Here is a 27,540-nt window from a genome sequence, read left to right as displayed (position 1 = left end):
GCACTATACAGACAAAGCATACCGTTCACTGAATACATAGGGGAGAAAGAAAAGAGGGAGTGCAGAATGTAGGCTGGAATTCTTCAGCCATTCATAAGAACATAAGAACATAAGAAATAGGAGCAGGAGTAGGCCATCCAGCCCTTCGAGCCTGCCCCACCATTCAATAAGATCATGGCTGATCTGTCGCTGCTCAGTTCCACTTTCCCGCCCTCTCCCCATAACCCTTAATCCCCTCTCTTATCAAAAACCCATCAACCCGCGTCTTAAAAATATTTAGCGAGGCAGCCTCCACCACTTCAACGGGCAGAGAATTCCAGAGATTCACCACCCTTTGAGTGAAGAAGTTCCTCCTCAACTCCGTTCTAAACCGCCCCCCTTTTATCTTGAGGCTGTGCCCCCTAGTCCTATTGTCTTTTTTGAGCGGGAAGAGTCTTTCCACCTCTATCCTATCCATCCCATTCATCATCTTATACGTCTCAATGAGATCTCCTCTCATTCTTCTAAACTCTAACGAGTACAAGCCCAGTTTATTCAGCCTCTCCTCATAGCTCAACCCCCTCAACTCCGGTATCAGCCTACTAAACCTCCTCTGCACTCCCTCCAAGGCCAAAATATCTTTGCGCAGGTGCGGCGCCCAAAACTGCACACAGTACTCCAGCTGCGGCCTCACCAATGCCCTATACAGCTGCAGCAAGACCTCCCTACTTTTATATTCAATCCCCCTCGCTATGAAGGCCAGCATCCCATTAGCCTTCCTGACCACCTGCTGCACCTGCAAGCTGGGTTTTTGCGACTCATGCACAAGGACCCCGAGGTCCCTCTGCACCGTCGCCTGCTGCAGTTTTTCGCCCTGTAAGTAATAGTCCTTCCTACCATTCTTCCTACCAAAGTGGACCACCTCATGCCAGTGGGATTCTCTGGTCCCCCACCCACAGGTTTCCCACCTGTGTGGGGTGACGTCAGTGGGAATCCCACCGCTGGCAAACAACACGTCACCTCCTACTGGCAACAAACACGTGGCTGGGAGGCCAGAGAATCTCACCCATAGTGTTACAGTCATAGCTAGAATATAGAGAAAGATCAACTTCATGCAAGGTAGATCCATTCAAAAGTCTGATGGCAGCCAGGAAGAAGCTGTTTCTGAGTGAGTCGGTATGTGCCCTCAGACTTTTATATTTTTTGCCCGATGGGAGAAAGTGGCAGAGAGTATGTCTGGGGTGCGTGGGGTTTGCGATTATGCTGGCTGCTTCTCTGAGGCAGTGGGAAATGTAGATGGAGTTAATGGATGGGAGGCTTGTTTGTGTAATGGACTGGGATACTTTCATGACCCTTTGTAGTTTCTTGCTGTCATGGTTGGAGCAGGAGCCATACCAAACTGTGATACATCCAGAAAGGACGCTTTCTGTGGTGCATCTGGAAAAGTTGGAAAATCCAGGGCCTCAGCCCTCTTCCCCCAGTTCAGTGAAACAGTTCCTTCTGTATACACTGCCTGTACCTGGTGCCTTTGATTCTCCCTCTGTGCGCTGTGTGTGTTGTTTTGGTGTTTATCTGTGTCCCAGTGATGTTTCTGATTGACAGGTCAAGACCCGGAGTGTGATGAGCTGAGCCGGAGTGAGGAGAATGGGATCAAGCCGGAAGCAGCTGATATCCTGACCTTCATGGCGGATGTGGCGGCCTCGCAGCTTACCATGATCGATGCGGTGAGCACCCTTCGCTAGTCTCTCTGGCACACCGATCTGGCAGTGAACAGTAAATGCCGGCAAATGGAGAGAGAGGGAGAGGCAGAGAGTGAGGCAGTGAGGGAGAGGGAGGCAGAGAGGGAAGGGGAGACAGAGAGAGAGAGACAGAAATGGAAGGGGAGACAAAGAGAGACAGAGAGGGAAGAGAAGACAGAGAGGGAGGGGGAGACAGAGAGGGAAGGGGAGACAGAGAGAGAGAGGAAGACAGAGAGGGAGGGGGAGACAAAGAGAGACAGAGAGGGAGGGGGAGACAGAGAGGGAGGGGGAGACAGAGAGGGAGGGGGAGACAGAGAGATGTGGAGTTGCTGGCGTTGGACTGGGGTAAGCACAATAAGAAGTCTCACAACATCAGGTTAAAGTCCAACAGCCACAAGCTTTCAGAGCGCTGCTCCTTCATCAAGCGAGTGGGAGTCATGTTCATGCCCTGTTTGTGAACACGACTCCCACTCACCTAATGAAGGAGCAGCGCTCTGAAAGATTGTGGCTTGTGCTACCAATTAAACTGGTTGGACTTTAAGCTGGTGTTGTGAGCCTTCTTACTGAGACAGAGAGAGACAGAGGAGGGGAGAGAGAGACAGGGGGGAGACAAAGAAGTAGGGAGTGGGAGAGAGCAGAGGTAGAGAGAGTGTTTCAGCTTGAAGACATTTTGTGAGAACTGGACGGTTTGGGGAGATTATTTTAAAATTCATTCCTGTGAGGTGGGCATTGCTCACATTTACTGATAGAATCAGTGGATTGCTACTGACGAAGGCTGTTCAGCCCATCGTGTCTGACTGCCTGGAATTGCCCTTGGGCAGATAACATTGAGTGGCCTTCACACAGACCATGTGGTAATTTTTCTATTGTACTGATTTGATAGCAAAAGACTGATTCTCAACGCTGGTCAGAATTATAGAACCCCGACAGTGCAGAAGGAGGCCATTCAGCCCATTGAGTCTGCACCGACTCTCCAACAGAGCACCTTACCCAGGCTCTATCCCCGTAACCATGTATTTATCCACTAATCTCCCAATCTACACATCTTGGGACAGAGGGGCAATTTAGCATAGCCATTCCACCTAACCTGCACTACCTTGGATTGTGAGATGAAACCAGAGCACCCAGAGGAAACCCATGCAGACACTGGGAGGATTGGCTACATTGCTAAGGGCCTGTAGCCACTTGTAGATCACACTGGTTAAGATCTTCAATCAGTGTGTTGTATTTTCTTTATAAAATCCGTTAGCTTTTGCGGTCATCTAACTCCAACTATCTTCAGCTGCTTGTGATTTGATTTGATTATTGTCACATATATTAGTATGCAGTGAAAAGTATTGTTTCTTGCACACATACAGACAAGCATACCACACATAGGGAAAGAAAGGAGAGAGTGCAGAATGTAGTGTCACAGTCAGACCTAGAGAAAGAGAAGAAATGTATAAAAGATCAATTTAATGCGAGGTAGGTCCATTCAAAAGTCTGATGGCAGGAGGGAAGAAGCTGTTCTTGAGTCGGTCGGTACGTGACCTCGGACTTCTGTATGTTTTTCCTGATGGAAGAAGGTGAACAAGAGAATGCCTGAGGTGTGTGGGGTTGTTAATTATGCTGGCTGTTTTTCGGAGGCAGCAGTAATGGAGTCAGTGGGTGGAAGCTGGTTTGAGTGATGGACTGACTTAGTTCATGACCCTTTGGAGTTTCTTGCAGTTTTGGACAGAGCAGGTGTTATACCAAGCTGAGATACAATCAGAAAAAATGCTTTCTATGGTGGATCTATAAAAGTTGGTGAGAGTTGTAATGGACATGCCAAATTTTCTTGGTCTTCTGAGGAAGTGGAGGCATTGGTGGGCTTTCTTAACTGTAGCATCAGCTTGGAGGGACTAGAACAGGTTGTTGGTGATTTGGACACCTAAACACTTGAAGCTGTTGAACTTTTCCACTTTGTCCCTGTTGACGTAGACAGGGTCATGTCCCCCACTACACTTCCTGAAGTCGATGACAATCTCCTTCGTTTTGTTGACATCGAGGGAGAGATTTTTGTTGCCGCGTCAGTTCACCAGATTCCACGTCTTTTTCCTGTACTGTGTCTTGCCATTGTTTGAGATTCGACCCACTACGGTGGTGTCATCAGCAAACTTGAAAATTGAGTCACAGGGGAATTAGGCCACACAGTCATAGGTGTATAAGGGAGCATAGTAAGGGGCTGAGGACACAGCCTTGTGGGACACCAGTGTTGAGGATGATTGTGGAGGGGGTGTTGTTGCCTGTCCTTACTAGTCATGGTCTCTGGGTTACGAAGTTCAGGATACAATTGCAGAGGGAGGTGCCAAGGCCCAGGCAATGGAGTTTGGAGCTGAGTTGGGTAGGAATGATGGTGTTGGGAATTGCTTGATAGAGCAGACGCAGCGCGGTTTCATTAAAGGGAAGTCGTGTCTGACAAATTTACTGGAGTTCTATGAGGATGTGTCTAGGGCGGTGGATAGAGGAGAGCCGGTGGATGTGGTCTTTCTAGATTTTCAGAAGGCGTTTGACAAAGTACCTCACGAGGTTATTGCAGAAGGTCGAGGGACATGGAGTTGGGGGTAGGGTGTTAGCGTGGATAGAGGATTGGTTGTCAAATAGGAGGCAGAGAGTGGGGGTCAACGGGTGCTATTCGGATTGGCGGATGGTGACTAGTGGAGTGCCCCAGGGGTCGGTGCTGGGGCCTCAGCTTTTTACCATTTATATAGATGATCTGGAGGAGGGAACCGAGTGTAGGGTGTCGAAATTTGCTGATGACACCAAGATTGGGGGAACGGCAAATTGTGCGGAGGGTGTGGAGAGTCTGCAGAAGGATCTAGATAGGCTGGGCGAATGGGCCAGGAAATGGCAAATGGAATTTAATGTTGGCAAGTGTGAGGTGGTCCACTTTAGTAGGAAGAATGGTAGGAAGGACTATTACTTACGGGGCGAAAAACTGCAGCAGGCGACGGTGCAGAGTCGCAAAAACCCAGCTTGCAGGTGCAGCAGGTGGTCAGGAAGGCGAATGGGATGCTGGCCTTCATAGCGAGGGGGATTGAATATAAAAGTAGGGAGGTCTTGCTGCAGCTGTATAGGGCATTGGTGAGGCCGCAGCTGGAGTACTGTGTGCAGTTTTGGGCGCCGCACCTGCGCAAAGATATTTTGGCCTTGGAGGGAGTGCAGAGGAGGTTTACTAGGCTGATACCGGAGTTGAGGGGGTTGAGCTATGAGGAGAGGCTGAACAAACTGGGCTTGTACTCGTTAGAGTTTAGAAGAATGAGGGGAGATCTCATTGAGACGTATAAGATGATGAATGGGATGGATAGGATAGAGGTGGAGAGACTCTTCCCGCTCAAAAAAGACAGTAGGACTAGGGGGCACAGCCTCAAGATAAAAGGGGGGCGGTTTAGAACGGAGTTGAGGAGGAACTTCTTCACTCAAAGGGTGGTGAATCTCTGGAATTCTCTACCCGTTGAAGTGGTGGAGGCTACCTCGCTAAATATTTTTAAGACGCGGGTTGATGGGTTTTTGGTAAGAGAGGGGATTAAGGGTTATGGGGAGAGGGCGGGAATGTGGAACTGAGCCACGACAGATCAGCCATGATCTTATTGAATGGCGGGGCAGGCTCGAAGGGCTAGATGGCCTACTCCTGCTCCTATTTCTTATGTTCTTATGTTCTTATGTTATCTAGGTGTACCAGGGTTGAGTGCAGGGCAGCTGGTGCAGTCTTGATGGAGCGAATGGCTTTCATCAGTGCTGTAACAACTCTGTGACTCTGCGATGGGCTAGGTAGATTCGTGTTAGGCAGGGGAATTAAAGCTTATTGCAGCGACTATGGAACTCGAAATACCAACAGACCAGCGAGATCTTACTGAGCAGCAGGCAGAGCAGGCTTGAGGGGCCGAATGGCCGACCCATGTTTCCTATAAGAGAGAGAAAACAGAGTTAATGTTTCAGGCCTGTGACCTTCCATCAGAAATAATTAGCTGTTGAGTGCTCCAGATATCATGAAAAGCTCTTTAGGTCTTTGAGGTTGATGAGAAATGTCTTTGTGATACAGTGCACACTGGGATTTACATACAATGCTCCTGCCACTTTCCATCTATTTGGCTGCAGGGGAATCTCACATTGTGGGAACAGGTCAAAGACGTCGGAATATTTACTTTCACAGAGAGAATGTGCATCGTTTCAAAAGGCCACAATGTGATTAAAGGATTTTGACAAATCCTCCTGTGGGGGAAAGAATGCTGACAACACTTTTCCACACCTGCCTTCCACCCTGGCCCAGACCGGTTAGAGTGAAGTTAAAATAAAAACCATACGGACTTCAAAATGCCGACTCTGCCAGGACTTCTCCGGTCCTTCCCACAGGTGGGACCTTCTGGCCCTGCCGAAGGTGGTCTCGCTCAGTGTACCCGGACTGTGGCGACAAGGGGATTTTCAAAGTAACTTCATTGCAGTGTTAATGTACGCCTACTTATGACACGAATACATAATAAATAAACTCCCCACCTCCCGCAGTGGGTTTTGTAGACGGCGGGACGGACGAGCCGCACAAAATGTCACAGACTTCAGCGGGACTGGAAGATAGCGTCGGCAGCCGATGCCAAATTGCCTCCACTGCTGGAAACCAGGCTGCGTTTGTGGGGGGCCCTCTGTTTCTCTCTCCACGGACACTGCCAGACCTGCTGAGTTATTCTGGCATGTTCTGCTCCTTATTTCAGATTTCCAGCATCCACAGTATTTTTTTTCCTTTATTTCCGGATAAAATTACTCCAGTCCCTTTCTTCGGGGTCTTTGGTTGAGACACGGACTGCGGGAATTGTCTTTGAGCTCTCGGCTTGCTGGTGTGAACACTCGGTGTAAAGACAGCACCACGGCCTCTCGAATCCATTATTACCATAGCTCTATATACAGTAGGGTGGTCTGTGTTATCAATGCCTGGGTTTGGTAATCTGGTAAAGTGAGTCACAAAATATTTACAGGGCATTTAGCCCAGCTGTTCTGGTGTTGATGTTCCACCGAGTGGCACAGTGGTTAGCACTGCTGCCTCACAGCGCCAGGGACCTGGGTTCAATTCCGGCCTCGGGTCACTGTCTGTGCGGAGTCTGCACATTCTCCCCATGTCTGCGTGGGTTTCCTCTGGATGGTCTACTTTCCTCCCACAGTCCAAAGATGAGCAGGTTCAGTGGATTGGCCATGTGAAATTAGTGTCCAAACATGTGCAGGTTATGGCCATGCTAAATTGCCCCTTAGTGTCCAAAGATACGTAGGCTAGGTGGATTAGCCATGCTAAATTCACAGAAGATAGGGCAAGGGGTGGGCCTGGGTAAGATTCTCAGTTGGAGACTTGGTGCAGATTCAATGACTGAACAGCCTCCTTCCACACTGTAAGGATTCTATGGAGTGGTGTGAGCCTCCTGCTGCTCCTCCTTATCCAAACCCATCTACATCTCCTTCTGTTGCTTTCTCCCTCATATTTTTATTTAATTTTCCCTTTTATGCATCTATTCTATTCACTTCAATTGATACCACTTCTCTGGTAGCGAGTACAACATTCTCATCACAGAGAATGATAGAGGTTCACAGCATGGAAACAGGCCCTTTGGCCCAACTTGCTCATGCTGTCCAGTTTTTAACCACTAAGATAATCCTAATTCCCCACTTCTGGCCCATATTCCTCTATACCCATCTTACCCATGTAACTATCCAAATGCTTTTTAAAAGACAAAATTGTACTCGCCTCTACTACTACCTTTGGCAACTCGCTCCAGTCTCTGGGTAAAGAAGCCTCCCCTGAATTTCTTATTGGATTTATTACTCCCTATCTTATATATAGTAATTTGGTAGCACAAAGCCTGAGCATTGCTGAAAAGAGGGAAACGCGATCAAAGCTTTTCACTAGGCAGTGGCCTAGCGGTATTGTCACTGGACTAGTAATCCAAAGCCCCAGAGTAATGTTTTGGGGACCTGGGTTCGAATCCCACCGTGGCAGATGGTGAAAATGGAATTCCGTAAAAGTTTGGAATTAAAAGCCTAATGAAATCATGAAATCTCTGCCCATCGTTCAATGGCTGGAGGAGGCAATCCGCCATCCTGACCTGCTCTGGGTCTACAAGTCATTCCAGATCCACAGCAATGTGGTTGACTCTTAACTGCTTCCCCAAGGGCACTTAGGGATTGGCAATAAATGTTGGCCCAGTTAGTGAAGCCCACACCCCATGAAAGAATTAAAAAAAAATCTTGGGCACAACAGGACAGCATTGCAAGAAATTGCCAACAGTACCAGGGAAACAACAATTCTTACAGGATGAGGGGAGAGAGATTGGATGGGAAATGGGCTTTGATTGGTGGAGGCAGCCATTCCCTCAGTTAATGACTTGGCCAATGGCCTGCTTGGTTTGCATTTGAACAAAGCTAGGCAGTTAACTGTTCCTTGCCACATTCTCCATGGTAACATCTCCTCCAATCAGAATATCTTATTTATTGCCTCTCAAATTCTGAAACCCCAACACTCGCTCCCCCTCACCCACCACCACAAGTGGAAACACCTCCTCTATGTCTGACAAAGGGACATCCTGACTCAAAGTGTTGGCTCTATTTTCTCTCCATTTATGCTGTCAGACCTGCTGAGATTTTCCAGCATGTTCTGTTTTTTGTTTCAAATTTCCAGCATCCGCAATATTTTGCGTTCATCCTCTATGTCTAGCCTCCTAAATCTATCCTCCTAAATCAAGTTATCATTGTCAGGATCAGGTCACCCTTTGACTTCCTGTTCAAAAGCCCTATCCAGACCAGTCCCGAGTGAGAGCTCCATCTAGTCCAGAGCGAGGGCCCCATCCGGTCCAGAGCGAGAGCCCCATCCGGCCCAGAGCGAGAGCCCCATCCGGTCCAGAGCGAGAGCCCCGTCCGGTCCAGAGTGAGGGCCCCGTCCGGTCCAGAGCGAGAGCCCCGTCCGGTCCAGAGCGAGAGCCCCATCCGGTCCAGAGCGAGAGCCCCGTCCGGTCCAGAGCGAGAGCCCCGTCTGGTCCAGAGCGAGAGCCCCGTCCGGTCCAGAGCGAGAGCCCTGTCCGGTCCAGAGCGAGAGGCCCATCCGGTCCAGAACGAGAGCCCCATCCGCTCCAGAGCGAGAGCCCCGTCCGGTCCAGAGCGAGAGCCCCATCCGGTCCCCAGCGAGAGGCCCGTCCGGTCCAGAGCGAGAGGCCCGTCCGGTCCAGAGCGAGAGGCCCGTCCGGTCCAGAGCGAGAGCCCCGTCCGGTCCAGAGCGAGAGGCCCGTCCGGTCCAGAGCGAGAGCCCCGTCCGGTCCAGAGCGAGAGGCCCGTCCGGTCCAGAGCGAGAGGCCCGTCCGGTCCAGAGCGAGAGGCCCGTCCGGTCCAGAGCGAGAGGCCCGTCCGGTCCAGAGCGAGAGGCCCGTCCGGTCCAGAGCGAGAGGCCCGTCCGGTCCAGAGCGAGAGCCCCGTCCGGTCCAGAGCGAGAGACCCGTCCGGTCCAGAGCGAGAGCCCCATCCGGTCCAGAGCGAGAGGCCCATCCGGTCCAGAGCGAGAGCCCCATCCGGTCCAGAACGAGAGCCCCATCCGGTCCAGAGCGAGAGCCCCATCCGGCCCAGAGCGAGAGCCCCGTCCGGTCCAGAGCGAGAGCCCCGTCCGGTCCAGAGCGAGAGGCCCGTCCGGTCCAGAGCGAGAGGCCCGTCCGGCCCAGAGCGAGAGGCCCGTCCGGTCCAGAGCGAGAGCCCCGTCCGGTCCAGAGCGAGAGGCCCGTCCGGTCCAGAGCGAGAGGCCCGTCCGGTCCAGAGCGAGAGGCCCGTCCGGTCCAGAGCGAGAGGCCCGTCCGGTCCAGAGCGAGAGCCCCGTCCGGTCCAGAGCGAGAGACCCGTCCGGTCCAGAGCGAGAGCCCCATCCGGTCCAGAGCGAGAGGCCCATCCGGTCCAGAGCGAGAGCCCCATCCGGTCCAGAACGAGAGCCCCATCCGGTCCAGAGCGAGAGCCCCATCCGGTCCAGAACGAGAGCCCCATCCAGTCCAGTCCAGTCCAAGAGTTCTGTGCAGTTCAGTCTTACACAATAGATATAAATAGCTGCCCTGTTAATGGAATGGGAATGAGGTGTGATGGGGGAGGAAGTTGATGAGAATGATCACTAGTAGGTGATGATAGAAACCTCCAGCTGGATGTTGCTGGAGTCTAGCTGCCTGGAGGGTGAAGTGAATCACAGTGTAAAACAATACAGCTCAACAACTGCTCGAGGGTGGAGTGTGTATTTGCAGAGATGTCAGTCAGCAGCCACTGAAACCTTGTTTAAACTGTGTTTACTGTCCAAACACAACTGAACAGGCCTTTAAAACAAATATGGGTCAAACGAGATGTATTCACTGCAGTCGGAAGCCTCGATGTTAGCCTGAGCCATCCAGCGGGAGCAGGGATGGGGAGGAGGTGCGGAAGGAGTGAGGAATCAGATGCCCATTTTATACATCATCCAAATTTAACCTCAGTGAATGCATTGTTTGGCAGGTTCGTGCAATCCCTACAGCGCAGAAGGAGGCCATTTGCCCCGTTCAGTCTGCACCGACTCTCTGGCAGAGCCTATCCCCCAGGCTCTATCTCCGTGACCCCCTGTGTTTATTACGCTAATCCCCCTAACCTACACTAAGGGGCAATTTAGCATGGCCGATCCATCTAACCTGCACATCTTTACTCTGTGGGAGGAAACCCACAGCGACAGAGAACACACAAGCTCCACATAGTGACCCAAGGCCGAAATTGGACCCAGATCCCTGGCGCTGTGAGGCAGACATGCTAATCACTGTGCCACTGTGTTGCCCACTGATATCCTCACAACACTTACGAAGCATTTAGACGAACACGTGAAATACTGTAGCATTCAGAGCGATGGAGCAGGGGCTGGAAAATGGGGATAGAATAGATAGATGCTTAATGGCTGGTGCAGACATAATGGGCCGAAGGGCCACTTGCTGTGCTGTCGATCTCTCTGGGCAGGATTTTCAGGCAGGTGGTGGGATATCCCAGTCCCGCCGATGTGACCCCTGGTTTCCTGCCAGACTAACCGGGGCTGCTTTTGTTCAGTGCTCTGACTAAGCTTTTAAAATAGAAGGACTAAACATTTACCTCTCAGTCCCTCAGGATGTACCCGAACACCTTGCAGCTGGCAAATGGGCGGCACGGTGGCACAGTGGTTAGCACCGCTACCTCACAGCGCCAGGGACCCAGGGTCGATTCCTGTCTTGGGTCGGTCACTGTCTGCGTGGAGTTTGCACGTTCTCCCCGTGTCTGTGTGGGTTTCCTCCGGTTTCCCCCCACAGTCCAAAGATATGTTGGTTAGGTGGATTGGCCATGCAACATTGATCCTTAGTGTCAGGGGGACTAGCAGGGGTTAGGAGCTAAGTGGGATTGTTATCAATGGAGGTTTGATGGGCTGAATGGCCTCCTTCTGTGCTGAACGAATTCTATGATTGACACTCCAAAGATATGTAGCTTAGGCGGATTGACCATGCTAAATTGCCCCATAGTGCAAGGGGGATAGCAGGGTAAGTACGTGGGTTCATAGGATAGGATGTGATTGTTGCTGGTGCCTGCTTGAAGGGCTGAATGGCCTCCTCCTGTGGTGTAGGGATTCTATGGTTCTGCAAAGCGATTTTTTTTTTCCCAGAGGGCAATAAAAGCCCCTGTCTCCTTGTTTTCCTCCCAGGAGCTGTTCATGAAAGTGGTCCCTTATCACTGCCTGGGGTCCATCTGGTCGCAGCGGGACAAGAAAGGGAAGGAGAACCTGGCCCCCACCATCTGGGCCACCGTCCGACAGTTCAACAAGCTGACCAACTGCGTCATCAGCTCCTGCCTGAGCAACACCAAGCTGCGGCCACAGCAGCGGGCAAGGATCCTGGAGAAGTGGATCCGGGTTGCGGAGGTAGGTGCGGCGGGGGGGACGTTGGAATCACCAGGGTGGGCAGGGGGGGGCTCGCGGTGAACCAGCAATCCAGAGGCTCCTGGGATTAAATCCCACTCCAGCAGCTGGTGGAATTTAAATTCAACGGGCAGGAGTTTCCATGTCCGCACCCATCGAAACGTAGAAGATAGGAGCAGAAGGACGCCATTTGGCCCATTGAGTCTGCACCGACCACAATCCCACTCAATGCGTTTACCCTCGCTAATCCACCCAGCCTACACATTTTGGGACACTAAAGAGTAATTTAGCACGGCCAGTCCACCGAACCTGCACAACTTTGGACTGTGAGAGGAAACCGGAGCACCTGGAGGAAACCCATGCAGACACAGGGAGAATGTGTGGAGTTTGCATGGTCACCCAAGGCCAGAACTGAACCTGGGTCCCTGGCGCCTTGAGGCCGCAGTGCTAACCACTGTGACCCCCCCCCCCATGCCACCAATGGACGAGCTTCCAGGTGCATGCATTCTTCTTGCCATTGAGGGCACCCAAAAATCGGGCAAAATATCCCGACCACTGGGATTTTCCCCGGAGTCCGCGCTTGCACTTCCCGATGGAATGGTGCTGGCTCGCAGTGTCGCTTGCCTATTCCATTGTTCCTTGCCTCGGTTTCCTGGAGCACCGTGCCGTTGGGAGGTTGGGATTAAACACTTGCCAGACATATCCAATGTTGTATGTCCTGCCACTGTTGCTTGCGAGGATGGAGAATTTGGCGCTCAGCCAAATCTTCATTCACTGCAGCGGGACTGGAGAATCCCAGCTGCGGACCGGGTTGGAGAATCCCAGCTGCGGACCGGGTCAGAGAATTCTAGCCCACGTTTAAGTTGCCCTCAGGTAGGTTTAGGTTGGAGGTACATTCTAGTCTGCACGTAGGTGCAACAGTCCGCACCGTTCAAACTTGCTTGCATGTCGGTCAAATGGAAATCTTATTGGAGGAGTAGCCATCTCAGCCTTCCTCTGTTACTCTGACTCTCTTTGCTTCCAGGAATGCAGAGCTTTGAAGAACTTTTCCTCGCTCTACGCCATCATTTCTGCCCTCCAGTCCAATTCCGTCCACAGACTGAAGAAAACGTGGGAGGAGATTCCCAGGTATTGTGTGGAGGGGCAGGGGGAGGGGGAATGAGTGCCTCGGTATTGGAGCCACGTTCCTGGGAATCTCAGGAACAGTGTGTGGGATGGTGGTGGTGGTGAGGGGTCTCAATGGCTGAGGGGTGGGAAAAACCCTGCTCCTCAAGCAGAATTCTCCAGGCTTCCCGCTGTGGGTTTTTCTATGTCGGAGGTGGCTTATCATCCACTTTTGTGGGATCGTCCAGTCTCGCTGAAGTCGATGGCAATCAACATTCCTTGCCTGTGCCATCATAGGGGAACCCGCGGTAATGGGGGGTCGATTTCAGCAGGACTGGAAGATCCCACTTTGTGCGGAGGGCTGGATGATTTCCACCCTCAATATTGGATCAGTGCTCCCGGATTCCCAAGTGTAGTGCGGAATTGTGATCGGTATTTCAGTAATGGAGCTGAAATCCCAGGGATAATGTGGAGGGGAGGTTATCAGTGTCTCAATATTGGAGTAATGCTCCCGGATTCCCTCAGATGGTACAGAATTCCGATCAGTACCTCAGCATTGGAAAGTAGCTCCCATATCTCCCGGAATCAGGACCCCAGATTCCTCGGAATCATGTGAAATCAGGATCAGTAATCTAATATTCCTGCAGCACTCCCAGATTCTCGGGTACAATGTGGAGTTGGGATCAGTGACATTGTTGTGGCATTCCTGATACATTCCCAGAAATTGGAATTGATGTTCAAGAAATGCTCCCACATTCGGACGTGCAGTGTGAAGTCATAGAATCCCTACAGCGCAGAAGGAGGCCATTCGGCCCATTTAGTCTGCACCAACTCTCTGACAGAGCACCTTATCAGGCCCATCCTCCGCTTATCCCCGTAACTCCACATATTTACCCCACCAATCCCACTAACCTACACACCTTGGGACACTAAGGGGCAATTTAGCAAAGTCAATCCACCTAACCTGTGCATCTTTGAGTTTGGGAGGAAACGGGAGCACCCAGAGGAAACCTGCACAGAGAATGGGATAAACGTGCAAACTCTACAGAGACAGAGGCCGGAATCGAACCCTGGTCCCTGGCGCTGTGAGGCAGCAGTGCTAACCACTGTGCCACCATGCTGCCCAGAATCTCAGTGCTGGAGGAGCTTTCCCTATTCCCAGATACAGGCTTGGATAGGGTATGCTCCTGCAGTATCTGACTGGCGCTACACAGCTAAGATTTCCTAAGAGGCATGCCCCAGTCAGGCAGTGTCACAGTAGATTCAAGCAGCCTACTTTTCTCTGATAGATTCTGTAACGCGATCTGAGTCCTCACTCTCAGGGCTCGGTGAGCTAATTTTTTTTTTGCATTGCCTTCATTTCCAGGGATGTCTTTCGAAGCTACAATGAGCTGTCGGAAATCTTTTCTGAGAAGAACAATTATTCCCAGAGCCGGGAGCTGCTGATTAAAGTAAGAGCCCTGATTTTAGCTTTAATTGGCACATTACTCTGTTCAGTAATAACACATGTGAAGATTCATTGTAAAAATTTCAAATATTAAGTATTGCCAGACATAATATGCAGTCATTATACGATTATTATAGTCATTATGAAACTATAGTTACATAATTATATATTTCATTATATACACTTCGCCTCTGGGTGAGATCGAACCACCATCTTTTCAGTCAACAGCCAAATATGCTAACCGATTGCACTGCAGAGACTACGCAAGAGGCAGTACAATGGCACAGTGGTTAGCACTGCTGCCCCACAGTGCCAGGGAACCAGGTTCAATTCCAGCCTCGGGTCACCATCAGTATGAAGTTTACACATTCTCCCTGTGTCTGTGTGGGCTTCCTCAGGTGCTCCAGTTTCCTCCCAGAATCCAGAAATGTGCAGATTAGGCAAATTGGCCATGCCTTTTGGCTAAGATCAAGTGTAGTATCGACATGCTGCACTTGGTTGAAGTCATTGGGTTACATTTCAGCTTCATTTGAAGCAATTTTTTAAAGTGGCATCTCGGCCATTTGGCTAAGATGCAAATAAGATCAAGCCCTGGAGGAGGAGCTACACCTACTCCAATCAGCTTGGATCATGTAGGTCAAGCCCAAGACAGGAGGTGAGAGCCCTGTCTTGTCAGCTTGGATCGGGAATGTCCCAACTTGTTGGGACTCTGAATTGGGTTTAATTTGACTTGATTGGATTGGAATAAAGTTTAAAAAAAAATTGGCCATGCTAAATTACCACTCAGTGTCTAGGTTAGATGGATTAGCCATGGTAAATTGCTCCTCAGTGTCCAGGTTAGATGGATTAGCCATGTTAAATTGCTCCTTAGTGTCTAGGTTAGATGGATTAGCCATGGAAAGTTGCCCTGTATTATTTAGGATGGATGGATTAGCCATGGTAAATTGCTCCTTAGTGTTTAGGTTAGATGGATTAGCCATGGAAAGTTGCCCTATAGTGTCCAGGTTAGATCGATGAGCCATGGTAAATTGCCCCTTAGTGTCGAGGTTAGATGGACCCCTCAGTGTCTTGGTTAGATGGATTAGCTGTGGTAAATTGTCCCTTACTGTCCAGGTTAGATGGATTAGCCATGATAAATTACCTCTTAGTGTCTAGGTTAGATGGATTAGCCATGATAAATTACCCTGTATTATTTAGGTTAGATGTATTAGCAATGGAAAGTTGCCCTATTGTGTTTAGGTTAGATGGATTAGCCATGGTAAATTGTCCCTTACTGTCTAGGTTAGATGGATTAGCTATGGTAAATTACCCCTCAGTGTCTTGGTTAGATGGATTAGCCATGGTAAATTACCCCTCTGTCTTGGTTAGATGGATTAGCCATGGTAAATTACCCCTCAGTGTCTTGGTTAGATGGATTAGCCATGGTAAATTACCTCTTAGTGTCTTGGTTAGATGGATTAGCCATGGTAAATTGTCCCTTACTGTCTAGGTTAGATGGATTAGCCATGGTAAATTGTCCCTTACCGTCTTGGTTAGATGGATTAGCCATGGTAAATTACCTCTTAGTGTCTTGGTTAGATGGATTAGCCATGGTAAATTGTCCCTTACTGTCTAGGTTAGATGGATTAGCCATGGTAAGTTGCTCCATAGTGTCTTAGGTTAGATTGATTAGCCTTGGTAAATATATGGATTACAGGGATAGGGTGTGGTAGAGGGCCTGGGTAAGATACGCCATCAGAGAGTTGGTGCAGATTAGATGGTTTGAATTGTCTCTTCTGCACTGTGGGGATTCTATGACTATAATAGGCTATAATTTCTACGATTATATTTATAATTAGTAATGACTAAGCCAGGTAAATTTCACAAAACAGACTGGGCTGAATTTTCCATCCCTTTCTGCCTGTGGAATTTTCCATTCCTGCCGATGGTAACCTCCCCCAGCCCCTGATGGGGTCCCCGGTAGCAAAGGTTGCAAGCCCCAGAAAATCCCATTCATGTTTGCAGCACTGGAAGATTCCACTGACAGCCAATGCCAGGCCACCGGAAAACAAGGCAGGATGGGGCAAGACTTGGAGGGGAGCTTTCAGGTCGTGATGTTCCCAGGAATCTGCTGGTCTTGCCCTTCTAAATGGCAGTTGTTGTGGGTTTAGAGGTGCTGCTGATGAACCTTGGTGAGTTACTGCAGTGCATCTTGTAGATGGTAGACGCACTGCCACTGTGCATCGGTGGTGGAGGGAATGAATGTTTGTGGAAGGGGTAGCAGTAAGCAGGACTTTGTTCTGGATGGTCTGGAGCTTCCTGAGCTGCAGACATCCATACAAGTGGGGAATGTTCCCTCACACTCCTGATTTGTGCCTTCGAGGTGGTGGACAGACTTTGAGGAGTCAGAGTGTCAGCTACATTGTGTTTAAGGTTCTTGATTAATAAGGAGATCAGGGGTTATGGGGAAAAGGGGAATGGGGATGAGAAAAAAATTGATGGGCCGAGTGGCCTAATTCTGCTCCTATGTCTTATGGTCTTACTCACCACAGGATTCCTTATCCCTCATCTGCTTTGGCAGCCACCATATTTATTTATTAGTGTCACAAGTAGGCTTATATTAACACTGCAATGAAGTTACTGTGCAAATCCCCTGGTCGCCACATTCCGGCGCCTGTTAGGGTTTAGTGAGGGAGAATTTAGCACAGCCAATCCACCTAACCAGCATTCTTTCGGCCTGTGGAAGGAAACCGGAGCACCCTGAGGAAACCCACTCAGACATGGGGAGAACGTGCAGAGTCCGCGCAGACATTCACCCAAACCGGGAATCAAATCCAGGTCTGCAGAGCTGCGAGGCAGCAGTGCTAACCACAGCATCGTGCTGCCCATGGCTGATTCGGAACGGTTTGTGATCAATGGAAACTGGTCAGATTCTTAAAGGGGCAAAGAGATGAGTTAACACTGAGAGATTTAAAGAGGGAATTTTAGAGCCTGTGTCCCAAGCAACTGAAGACATGGCCAGCAGTGGTGGAATGGTTGAAATCAGTGGCTGGAATGAGAGGAGAGTGGGTATCTCGGAGGGTTGCAGGACTAGAGGAGATTGCAGAGTTGGGGGTGGAGTGAGTACGCAGAGGGATTTGAAAACAAGGATGACAGTTTTTTTTTAAGTCAAAGCGCTGCTTAACTCAGGAGCCAGTGTTTCTCACCAGATCAGAGTTGGTGGTTGGCCGGGACTTGGATTGAGTTAAGATTCAGACAGCAGAGGTTTTGACAGGCTTTAGTTTGCGAAGGGTGAACGATGGGAGGTTGGCTCAGGAAGCCATGCTGTTGAGAGGTAGGGAGGGGAGAGACACGTGGGAATAGAGTTGTGTGGTCGGGCTCAGGGGTGTTCTTCCGTTTCTCCAATGGCGAGGGGCACACCCCCGATGCCCAGGGGGAGGGGGGGATAGCTAATGTCTTTCTTAGCATCCCAGTCACCGGGACTTTGCCACAGAATCCCCATAGTGCAGAAGGAGGCCACTCGGCCCATCAAGCCCCACCCAGACCCTATTCCCGTAGCCCCACATGTTTACCCTGCCAGTCCCCTGACGTTTGGATAAATTTAGCATGGCCAATCCGCCTAACCTGCACATCTTTGAAGTGTGGGAGGAAACCGGAGCACCCGGAGGAAACCCACGCGGGCACGGGGAGCATGTGCAAACTCCACACCGACAGTGACCCAAGCCAGGAATTGAACCCGGGTCCCTCGCGCTGTGAGGCAGCAGCACTAACCACCGTGCCACCCCCACGGCCGAGTGTGACGCTTCCCCGGGCTCTGTGGTTCCGAAATAAAACCTCTGAATCCTGTTCTTTCTGAATTCGTAGGAAGGAACTTCAAAGTTTGCCACGCTGGACAAGAAACATCCGAAAAAGCCCAAGGACCACAAAGTTCCTGTAAGTATGGGTTTAATCTTGTTTGAAGAGGGTGGGTTGCTGTGGGGGGGGTGGGGGTAGCGGAAAGGCATTGTATTACAGCCATGGTAAGAGTGGCCCTGAATCTCCAGTAGCTTTTACAATGGTTATCTATAACATGACTCTGGCTTAAAGGACTCAATGGGATAGAGAGAGAAACTGTTCCCCCTAGTGGGGAGAGTCCAGAACAAGAAGACGCAACGTTCAAATTACAGCTCAGTTGTTCAGGGGTGATGTCAGGAAGCACTGTGCACTAAAGGGGCGACCTGAGAGAAGCTAACAAAGTTATGAGGGGCATGAGTAGAATGGATGGTGGCTTTTCCCCAGGGTAGAATTGTCATTAATAGGGCACGGAGATCTAAGGTAAAAGGGGGAAAGTTTAAAGGACTTGTGGGAATCAAGTTTTTTACACAGAGGGTGGTAAGTGCCTGGAATGCGCTGCCAGAGGAGGTGGCCAAAGTAGGTACAATAGCAACATTTAAAAGGTATCTTGACAGATACATGAATAGATAGGGAATAGATGGATAGGAGTGCATAGAGGCAAAAGATGTTCTGTTTAGAAAGGCGTCATGTGCCGGCACAGGCTTGATGGGCTGAAGGGCCTGTCCTGTGCTGTACTTGATGGGCTGAAGGGCCTTTCCTGTGCTGTACTGTTCTCTGTAAAGGCTTTTTTAAAGTTTCATTCATGGGACACAGGCGTCGCTGGTTGGCCAAAATTCATTGCCCATCCCTAGTTGTCCTTGAGACAAAGGCTTCTTGAACCGCTGATACAACTGAGTGGCTTGCTAGGCCGTTTCAGAGGGCAGTTGAGAATCAACCACATCGCTGTGGCTCTGGAGTCAGAGGTAGACGAGACCATGTAAGGATGGCAGATTTCCTTTCCTCAAGGATATTAGTGAACCAGATGGGTTTTTCTGACAATCGACAATCGTTTCATGGTCATCAGTAGATTCTTAATTCCAGTTTTTTTTAATTGAATTCAAATTCCACCATCTGCTGTGGTGGGATTCGAACTCATGTCCCCAGAACATTAGCTTCAATTTCCGGCTGAAGGTATTTGAGGCCAAAACCTTGTGTGATTTCAAGAAGGAATTCGATATCGCTCTGAGGGTTAAAGGGACTGAGGGATATGGGGGGTGGGGGGTGGGGGAGGCGGGATCAGGACCAGGACATTGAAATTTGATGATCAGCTATGATTGTAATGAATGGCGGAGCAGGCTTGAAGGGCCAAATGGCCTACTCCTGCTTCTGATTTCTCTGTGAAAAACATGGAGCGTATCTAACCGTCTTTCAATCTCAACAGAATGTTGTTCAGGGCACAGTGCCGTACCTTGGGACATTCCTAACCGACTTGGTTATGCTGGACACAGCGGTGAAGGACTATGTTGAGGTGAGTGTGCACTTAAGCGATCACTTTCAGAACGTTCCCACTTTGAAATTATGCTTGTGGATAATTTGAGATGTGATCGGGTTAGAGTGTGGAGAGAGTGATGCAACGCTTGGGTGGATGCAGCTGATGCCATGTCTGCGGTTGTAAAAGCCTTCCAACACGGGAACCGTTCCTCACCTTGTGCCTCCCTCTGTTGTCGACTACTTTGTAGGAAATTGATAGGTTTGATGAGACAAAACTCCATTATTATTGCATTCTCTGATGACCAGGATGGTAGAAGAAGAACTAGATCTGGATCATTGTTCCTCTAGAAATTCCATTGTTTTCATGGTCATGCCTGGCAGCACAGTGGCACAATGGTTAGCACTGCTGCCTCGCAGCACCGGGGACCCAGGTTCGATTCTGCCCTCGGGTCACTGTCTGTGTGGAGTTTGCACATTCTCCCCATGTCTGTGTGGGTTTCCTCCCACACTCCATAGTTGTGTAGCTCAGGTTGATTGACCATGCTAGATTGTCCCTTAGTGTCAGGGGGATTAGCAGGGTAAATAGTGGGATTGTTATTGGTGCAGATACAGTGGGCTGAATGGCCTCCTTCTGCACTGTAAGAATTCAGTGATTCTAAGAATGTCTAGTTAATGTGCTAGATGATGACAATCTCCAACAAGAGGTAATCTAATCATTTTAGAACCTTAGTTAGGCCACACTTGGAACATAGTGTTCAATTCTGGTCGCCACGTTACCAGAAGGATGTGGAGGCTTTGGAGAGGGTACAGAAAAGATTTACCAGGATATTGCCTGGTACGGAGGGTATTAGCTATGATGGGAGGTTGGAGAAACTTGGTTTGTTCTCACTGGAACAACAGAGGTTGAGGGGAGACCTGATAGAAATCTACAAGATTATGAGGGGCATGAACAGAGTGGATAGTCAGAAGCTTTTTCCAAGGGTGGAAAAGTCAATTACTAAAGGGTATAAGTTTAAGGTGTGAGGGGCAAAGTTTAAAGGAGACGTGCGAAGCAAGTTTTTTTTACTTAGAAGGTGGTGAGTGCCTGGAACTCGCTGCCAGTTAGGTAATGGAAGCAGATATGATATGACTTTTAAGGGGCTTCTGGACAAATACATGAATAGGATGAGAATAGAGGGATAGGGTCTCTGGAAGGGTAGGGGGTTTTAGTTCAGTCGTGCAGCATAGTAAGTGCAGGCTTGGAGGGCTGAAGGGCCTGTTCCTGTGCTACAATTTTCTTTGTTCTATCTCCCCTCGATTGCATTACCATCACTGATATTTTGCTTTGCTTGGAAAGCCATTTTGCTTCCACACATCTGTCTGGATGAAGAATGGGCTCAGCTCCTCCCTGAAGGTACAATTCCAGGGAGCAAGAGGAAGGGAGCCTTTCAGTTGTCTCCGAAGGAGATGGAAAGGGGAGAATGCTTCAAACTGTGACCATTTTTTTTTTCTCTCTTCTCCTCTGTTTCTTCCAGAATGACTTAATTAACTTTGAGAAGCGGAGAAAGGTAAAGGTTGCTGCGGCAAATTTGATTTATTTCCTTCATTGCTCTTTTCTGTTCACCGACTTGGTGCGTTGTTATTCTGTTTTTTTTTCTGTTCAATCATTATTTTTTTTGTCGGGGGTGGGGGGTTGTTGTTTCACGGGGCACACGACAGGAATTTGAAATCATCGCCCAGATTAAACTCCTCCAGAAAGCCTGCAAGAATTACAGCTTCGAGAAGCAACAGGACTTCCTGCATTGGTTCTACGGACTGGAGACGCTCAGTGAGGCCGACAGGTGAGACAGTCACGCGCCATCGCCAACAAGGGGGCTTTGGCAGCCGCCTTGTCCAGCACGGGGGCCGTTTCAGCCCAGCCTGCCCTTAGGGGTGGCACGGTGGCGCAGTGGTTAGCGCTGCTGCCTCACAGTGCCAGAGACCCAGGTTCGATTGCCAGCCTGGAGCAATGTCTGCGTGGAGTCTGCACGTTCTCCCCCTGCATCTGCGTGAGTTTCCTCAGGGTACTCCGGTTTCTTCCCGCACTCCGAAAGACATGCTGGTTAGGCGCCAAATTCTCCCTGTGTATCGGAACAGGTGCCAGAGTGTAACGCCTAGAGGATTTTTCACAGTAGCTTCATTGCAGTGTTAATGTAAGCCTACTCGCGACACTAATAAATGAATTTTCGACTATGGTAACACGGCGGGGATCGAGGTGGGGACCGGGTATTCCAGCCCTCTCTTCTCCCTTGTTTTCAGGTCCCGTGCGATTTCTCTTCCTGTCCGGATTGCTGCACCTTTTCACACGGCGGGGCTGGATTAATTTTAGAATGATGGTAGCAGAATCCGCGATCCCCACCGTGTCACCATAGTCTAAAATTCAGAATCCGCGAGCCAGCTCGGTTAAGTGGGAAACGTACGACTTTTATTTTAAGCCAGAGGGCAGACACCATGGGCTGATGCCAAGACACATTGTAAAGCCTAAGCAGCTACCCATTACTTGTGAGGGGGTTCCCCTATCAACTGCCATCCCTCCCCCAGTCTAACCCCACCCCTAACCAGCCTCCGCAAAAGTAATGCAGAGGTATTTTGGCTGTTTTCAGCCCTGACGTTAACAGTGCAATGAAGTTACTGTGAAAATCCCCGAGTCGCCACACTCCAGCGCCTGTTCAGGTACACTGAGGGAGAACTTAGCATGGCCCATATACCTAACCAGCGTGTCATTCAGACTGGGAGGAAACCGGAGCGCCCAGAGGAAACCCACCAGCCCCTCAGTACCTGTGCCATCAATCACCTCACCCCACCCCACACCCCTCTTACTTACCTTCCCGAAGGAGAGAGAGTTTTGTAGAAATATTGCTCTCTCCCAAAAGTGGTTACGCTTGCATTTGTATAGCGCCTTTCACTGGCCTCAGCGTGTCCCAGAGTACTTCGCCAACCCCATGTGTGTGTGTGTGTGTGCGCTCACTGTTATAATGTAGGAAGCGTGCTAGCCAACCTGCGCACAGTAAGATCCCACAAACAGCAACCTGACAACCCTGCTGGAAATCTGTTTTCCACATGACGTTAGCTGGGGTATACGTACTGTTTTATGTTTATATTTATTGGTCTCACAAGTCGGCTTACGTTAACAGTGCAATGAAACCTCCCACCCACTCCAGCTGTCAGCTCAGACAGTAGAATTTTCACTTTTGTGTCAAAGGACCATGGACTCGTGTTGATCCTGAGACCCAGGGAGAGGGGTGGGGTGGCATCATCCTCTCTGAAAAGCCCTGTACACAGACTGGGGTTGCGCTGCGCTGTCAGAGACACCATGCTTCGGAAGAGAGCTTTCGAAACCGAGCTCATGCCTGCCCTCGATAGTTCTCCCTGACGACACAATGGCACAGTGGTTAGCACTGCTACCTCGCAGTGGCAGGTACCCGCTTCGATTCCCAGCTTGGGTCACTGTGTGGAGTCTGCACATTCTCCCCGTGTCTGCGTGGGTTTCCCCTGGGTGCCCCTGGTTTCCTCCCACAGTCCAAAGATGTGCAGGTTAGGTGCATTGGCCATGCTAAATTCTCCTCAGTGTACCCGAACAGACGCCAGAGTGTGGCGACTCAGGGATTTTCACAATAACTTCATTGCAGTGTTAATGTAAGCCGACTTGTGACACTAATAAATAAACTCTAAACTGAATGTCCTGTCTGGCCTTCGTGGCCTCAGTGATGTTCATTTGTAGCAGTGACACAACTGGTGCTGATGGAGGGCGGTGAGGGGAGGGACAATGTCCCTTATTGGACGATGGCCCCGGTAGCAGAGTCTTCATTGGTTGCCGCCAGCAATGCCCCGCCCCCAGTCTCACCAGAGTGGAGTTGGATGTCAAATCCAGTCCTGGAGGCGGGACTTCAAGCCAGGCAGAAAGATTCGGCCTGAGCGTCGTATTTATTGATTTCAGTTGTGTCTTTTGCAGCTACAAGTTGTCTTGCGAGGTTGAGCCACCTGCTGAAATGCCCAGCACTCCATCAAAACCTCGGCCGACACTCGTCATCACGCACTGCAATGAGTAAGTTTTCTCGACATTGTTGGCACAGTTTTGGATCCGAGCCGACGGACGTTCACTGACCCATTCCTCAGGGCAATGTCGCGGGGTCAAGCAGTCTGGTTTTAAGTTTCAAACAATGCCCGTCATTAACTGTCAGTTACCATCAACTGGTGCCATCTCCATGGTTACCCCTCTCCCATTCAGAATCTATTTGCCCAACAATCGTCACTCTCTTCCCATGCGGTGTGAATCATTGCGTGCTTGCGAAGTGGCCTGACAAATGCACCAGGGGACAGTTAACTGGCAAGGTTTGGTTTAGATTCAAACCGGGCAGGTCAACGCTGATTGGCATGAGGAATGCGTCGGATAATGGCTGTTCCCCAAGTCTTTGTTCAGTTGGAGAAGGCACAATGCTTGGACACTGCTTCGTGCAGCATAAATTCATTTTCCCAATAGATTTGGTATTCTTGCAAATCTGTCCTGATGAACCCAAGACGAACCGTTTCGACACCATGTCTTTTTTTAAAAACTCAGCAATAGAATGGTCGTAAATGCTGAATCTCTAATGCAAGGCCTCTTGTTGTTTCAGCCCTCCCTCTGACCAGAGCAGTCCCACAATGACTCCTGGCGGCTTAGCACCCTGGGATGTACCTGGCTCACCGACCCCGGATCTGGACTGCGCTTCTGAATTTGCTGGGCTCAAGGACCACTCGTTCAAGCCGATTAATGCGTTGCTGTGCAAGGTTGCCCGGGTAATGGTCACCACGCCTTCCCTCTCCAGAACACTTTGAGAAAAGAAAGATGCTGCATTTTAATGGCATGTTTCACACTCTTGGGAAGTCGCAGTGCTTCCTGACACTTTTTCCCGTGTGATTCCATTTCTCAATGACTCAGGGTGTGAAGTTGGGACGCGGGGAAGTCACGTAGTCCGTTAGTAGGAGAGTCTAGGATCCGAGGACTCAGCCTTAGAGTAAAAAGACAACCCTTTAGAGTCGAGATGTGGGGGAATTTCTTGAGCCAGAGAGTGATGAATCTGTGGAACTCTTTGCCACACGAGGCTGTGGAGGCCAGGTCGTTGAGTGCCTTTGAGACAGAGATAGACAGGTTCTTGATCAGTAAGGGAATCGAAGGCTATCGGGAAAAGGTGGGAGAATGGGGTTGAGAAACTTATCAGCCATGATTGAATGGTGGAGCAGACTCGAGGGACCGAACGGCCTAATTCTGCCCCTATCTTGTGGTCTTGTGGGAGAGAAAGTTGTCGAACGGGGTGGGGGCGTTTAGGGGGGATGCTTCATTTTTGATGAGGCCCTGAGCACTGCTAATCCATTAAACCTGTTGGAAGTTGCTAGCCACCTCGGAGGGCTGAAGGCATAATGTTTTTGCCACTAGACTAGTAAACCGGAGACCTAGCACAATGCTCCGGGGACCCGGGTTCAAGTCTCAGCACCGCAGATGGTGAAATCTGCATTCATTAAAAGTCCAGTGATGACTCTAAAACTGGCGCAGAAACACATCTGGTTCACTGGTGACCTTCCAACAAGACAATCTGCTGCCCTCAGCCGGTCTGGCCTATATGTGATTCCAGATCCACAGTAATGTGATTGATTGGTAAATAACCTCTATGGCCTAGCAAGCCATGCAGTTCAAGGGCAACTGGGGATGGACAATAAATGCTGGCCCAGTCACACCCCCATCCTACGAAAAGATGTTTTAAAAAAAAGATGGTGAATCATGTGACATGTAGCAGCCATCGTTTAGTGCAGCGAAAATCCATTTTAAAACAGCAGCGGGGAAATAAATGTTCAATTTCTTTTCCGGTCTTATTGACATCCAGATGTTTCCACTGAGCCAGATGAAGTGGTTTAATGTGATACCAATCTCTCTCTCTCTCTCTTTTGCAGCACACCAAATTCCCCTCGGTCTCCTCCCTGGACTCTGCTGGGATTGACTCCAGCCCGACTTGCCCTCCTTCCCCCTCCACTTTGTCCCCCACCACCAGCTTCGTCAAAGGGCACAGGCGCTCCGCGTCCTGCGGCGCCACATATGTTCCCCCGTCGGCACCCATCGGCTCTCCGCAGTCCGACTGCCGGATCATCCGGGTCCGGCTCGACGTCGCCAATGGAAACTTGTACAAGAGCATCTTGGTAAGCGGCTGCAGCCCAGGGGGCAAATTTCGTTCAAATTCACTCTCGTGGTATTGTAAGGTTAGCCTCTATTGCCCATCCCCAAACGCCCTTGAGAAGCATAGAATCCCCATAGTGCAGTTTAAGTTTAACTTTATTTACTAGTGTCGTTAACACTGCAATGAAGCTACTGTGAAAATCCCCCAGTCGCCACACTCTGCCACCTGTCTGAGTACACTAAGGGGCAATTTAGCATGGCCAATGCACCCAACCAGCAAGTCTTCTGGACTGTGGGAGGAAATCGGAGCACCCGGAGGAAACCCACCCAGACACGGGGAGAACATGCAGACTCCACACAGACAGTGACCCAGTCGAACCCAGGTCCCCAGCGCTGTGGGGCAGCAGTGCCAACCACTGTGCCACTGTCGGCCCATCAAGCCTGCACCAACAACAGAAGGTGGTGAGTGAGCTGCCTTCTTGAACCATTGTGGCCCCAGAGGTGTAAGTTCACCCAGGGTGCAGTTAGGGAGGACATTCCAGGATTTTGAACCAGCAACAGTGAAGGAACAGCGAGATATTTCCAAGTCAGAATGGTGAGTGACTCAGTGGTGACTGTCCGGGTGTTGGTGCTCCCAGGTATCTGCTGCCTTTGTCTTTCCAGATGTTAGCAGTTGTGAGTTTGGAAGATGCTGCCTAAGGAGCCTTGGTGAATTGCTGCAGTGCACCTTGAGTGTGATGTGGAGATGCCAGTGTTGGACTGGGGTGGGCTCAGTAAGAAATCTTAAAACACTAGGTTAAAGTCCAACAGGTTTATTTGGAATCACGAGCTTTCAGAGTGCTACTCCTTCAGATGAAGGAGCAGTGCTCTGAAAGCTCGTGATTCCAAATAAATCTATTGGATTTTAATTTGGCGTTGTGAGACTTGTTAGTCTGCCCATCCAGGGTGTGGCGTGCATTGCTGTCACTGAGGAGGAGAGGTTGAATGTTTTAGGTAGTGGGATGGGGTTGCTGATGGAGTGGGGATATCGTTACCCTGGGTGGTATTAACGTCTTCATCAGTGTTGTGGGAAATAGCAGACGGTTTTAATATTGGTTTTAATAGGCCCTTTAATTGTCTTGATACAGCACCAACCACTTAGGGTCGTGCATATCCCCCCATACCCACATACCCTCACTACCAAACCTGCCACTATCAAATTGGGCTGGGGCAGAGAATGCCACCTTCCGATGCCAATTTTCCAGTTGTTCTGCTGCTGGCATGACATGGAAATCCTGCCCATGAAGTTCCACGCACATGCAAATAAGGGATTCATTTTAATTATGGGTGAGAGTGAATGATAATGAACATCAGGCTGGATTATCCCACCTCCACTACATCTCACATCCAATCTCCCTTCTATAGGGATTTCAATCGGAATTTTCATTGGGATTAAAGCGGGGTGGTTTGGTGAAATGTGCAGCTAAACCAAAGTTGCATGTTTTACCAGATTAAAGATCTCCACCACCACCGAAGCCCACCCCAGTTAACGTCTACAAGAGATCACTATTGGACATTGCGGAGCAGGGTTTTGATCTGATGTATTCTTCTCACAATTGGCATACAATAGAAAGTGTTGTTACTTGAGTGCTATACAGACAGAGCATACCGTTCATGAAGTACATAGGGGAGCAGGAAAGGAGAGGCTGCAGAATGCTGTGTTACAGCCATAAGCTAGGGTGTAGAGAAAGATCAGCTTAATGTAGGGGAGGTCCATCCAAAAGTCTGACGGCAGCAGGAAAGAAGTTGTTCGAGCCTGCTCCACCATTCACTTTCATCATGGTTTATGATAATCAGCAGTGATCAAAATGATGTGGAGATGCCGGTGTTGGACTGGGGTAAACACAGTGAGAAGTCTCACAACACCAGGTTA

General features: G+C 49.8%; 1 protein-coding gene across 7 annotated transcripts in view; it reads left to right on the top strand.

Annotated features, from left to right (window-relative positions):
* LOC145348149 (ral guanine nucleotide dissociation stimulator-like) overlaps window positions 1-27,540 on the top strand; it is a 142,368-nt gene that overhangs the window by 109,612 nt on the left and 5,216 nt on the right. For all 7 annotated transcript variants that reach the window (XM_080196317.1, XM_080196318.1, XM_080196315.1 and 4 more), the window contains 11 exons: window positions 1,582-1,703; window positions 11,419-11,634; window positions 12,656-12,759; window positions 14,102-14,186; window positions 18,026-18,094; window positions 19,416-19,502; window positions 20,980-21,012; window positions 21,164-21,285; window positions 23,436-23,528; window positions 24,097-24,259; window positions 25,409-25,651. In XM_080196317.1, the coding sequence (XP_080052443.1) occupies window positions 1,582-1,703; window positions 11,419-11,634; window positions 12,656-12,759; window positions 14,102-14,186; window positions 18,026-18,094; window positions 19,416-19,502; window positions 20,980-21,012; window positions 21,164-21,285; window positions 23,436-23,528; window positions 24,097-24,259; window positions 25,409-25,651 (1,337 nt within the window). The remainder of the gene's footprint in view (window positions 1-1,581; window positions 1,704-11,418; window positions 11,635-12,655; window positions 12,760-14,101; window positions 14,187-18,025; window positions 18,095-19,415; window positions 19,503-20,979; window positions 21,013-21,163; window positions 21,286-23,435; window positions 23,529-24,096; window positions 24,260-25,408; window positions 25,652-27,540) is intronic.

The sequence above is a fragment of the Carcharhinus amblyrhynchos genome, chromosome 9 (genome assembly GCF_965287045.1).
Source record: "Carcharhinus amblyrhynchos chromosome 9, sCarAmb.v2.hapA, whole genome shotgun sequence".
NCBI lineage: Eukaryota > Metazoa > Chordata > Chondrichthyes > Carcharhiniformes > Carcharhinidae > Carcharhinus > Carcharhinus amblyrhynchos.
This window is presented reverse-complemented; position numbering and strand designations above follow the sequence as displayed.